Source organism: Poecilia reticulata, linkage group LG2 (genome assembly GCF_000633615.1).
Source record: "Poecilia reticulata strain Guanapo linkage group LG2, Guppy_female_1.0+MT, whole genome shotgun sequence".
Lineage (NCBI taxonomy): Eukaryota > Metazoa > Chordata > Actinopteri > Cyprinodontiformes > Poeciliidae > Poecilia > Poecilia reticulata.
This window is the reverse complement of record NC_024332.1, coordinates 41,484,041-41,485,745: the sequence shown is the minus strand read 5'-3', so window position 1 is coordinate 41,485,745 and position 1,705 is coordinate 41,484,041. Positions and strand designations below refer to the sequence as shown.

The 1,705-nt window shown below is 37.5% G+C and overlaps 1 protein-coding gene across 1 annotated transcript in view; it reads right to left on the bottom strand.

Annotated features, from left to right (window-relative positions):
- Positions 1–898: 898 nt before the first annotated feature.
- Positions 899–1,705, bottom strand: part of ube2g2 (ubiquitin-conjugating enzyme E2G 2 (UBC7 homolog, yeast)) — a 7,094-nt gene continuing 6,287 nt past the window's right edge. Inside the window, exon 5 of the mRNA XM_008404127.2 lies at positions 899–1,545. Coding sequence (XP_008402349.1) covers positions 1,433–1,545 — 113 coding nt within the window. The 3' untranslated portion in view covers positions 899–1,432. The remainder of the gene's footprint in view (positions 1,546–1,705) is intronic.

Here is a 1,705-nt window from a genome sequence, read left to right as displayed (position 1 = left end):
ATTAATTGGATTAATTTTTTCAGTCCTAATAAAAATTTGATTAAAATTTTATTTTATTGACAAATGAAGATAATTAATGTGATACTTCTTCCTTCATAATATACCAGGATAAATCAAACTTCTTGAAGACTATAGGAGCCATTTTCCCATTTTTTTGGTTAAATCATAGAATTTAAATTGTTTAGTTTATTCTTATTGTTTATTTCCTAGTTGATTTATCATTAGAATTTTTGTTTAATTTGCTGTTTAGAATAAGTTCTTTGATTAGGAATTCACTTAATTAGTTAATTAATTTCAGGTTGGGATGTGGGTATTTCACGGTATAAATAGCATATTATGTAGCATATTATGCACGTGGGTGGTCATAAGGTTTTTTTTTTACCAGCCTACAGAATCAGCCAATAAGTCATATCGGTTTTTATTGTCAGTCAGAGAGCAGGTGCAGGAATAAGAGCAGAAGCCTGTAACCTTTTGCCTGATCTGCAAATAAACCCAAAGAACTATATTTTGACCTTTGATCCTTTTTTGCTGCGTAAACCAGAATCCACGGTGCATCAGGTGACTATTTGAGTTTGATTCACCTTTTCTTTAGATCACCTTCGAGTTTTGAGTTTTTTRATTTTTGAATTTAAGTTTAGAGACAAATGGTCACTACAAAGACTTTACCCTCCGAATGTCGTCTGCTTTGCAGAATTGACGAATCAGAGAGTCCGGTGTGTTGTCTCTAGGCAAATTGTGAGTAAYCTTTAGTCATCTACAGTTTGATCATATTTTAGGAAAGCTTTGAGGATCTGAACTGCAAAAAAACTGCACTAAAAAAACTGGAGGCAATAAACATAATTCCGATTWAAATTTTCTACACCAGTCATGTGACCAGAGATCAATAAGATCAATAAGATCCTGAAACAGAAACGCTGCTTTATTAAGTTTAGGTCAACATGCTTTAAAATCAGTTTGACACCAGAAACAGAAACATAAAGAAGCTCTTAGTTTCTCAACAAAGAAATTAATAAGAAATTAGAGAAACAAAGAGCTCAAAATTCTGTTTTCAACCAATTATTTTTGAAAGGAAACCCAGAGAAACTCCTTCAGCTCAGCTGTAAAAAAAACAAAACAAACTGAAGTCCACCACGGTGACCACCAGGAGGAGATAAAGTGCAAACAGTCGGCTGAGAAACTTCAATCTGAGCCAACAGCAGGGGAGGAGGGGCGACAAACAGGAAGTGAGGTCATGACAGGCTGCTGCTGGGTCTCCTGGTGATGTCACTGTATCCGATCAGCCTCTGATCCGTCAGTTCATTGAGGTATCAAACTGCAGCTCTGCGTGTATGTGTGCGTCGGAGGTTTCCATGGTAACAGTGTTGATGCTCCACAGTCTGTATCTGAGCTACGCGCCACCACACACACGCAGAGCGGCGTGATGACATCATCTCTACAGGCCCAGCGACTTGCGAACGATCTTCTGAGCCAGTTTGTAGAACTGCTCTCTGTCCTCGCGCCACATCTTAGACGCATCGACGTTGGCGCCGCTCTCATCGTTCGGCTCTGAGGAGAAGAAGAAAGAGTCATTAAAACTATATGATGACTCATGGCAGCCRTGTGATGTGGACTGACAATTTTATTGCAATATTTTAGTGGTTTTAATCTTTTTTAAGATTATGATTAAAAAACAATTTATTAGTTATTTTCCAGGTAACTGTGGCTT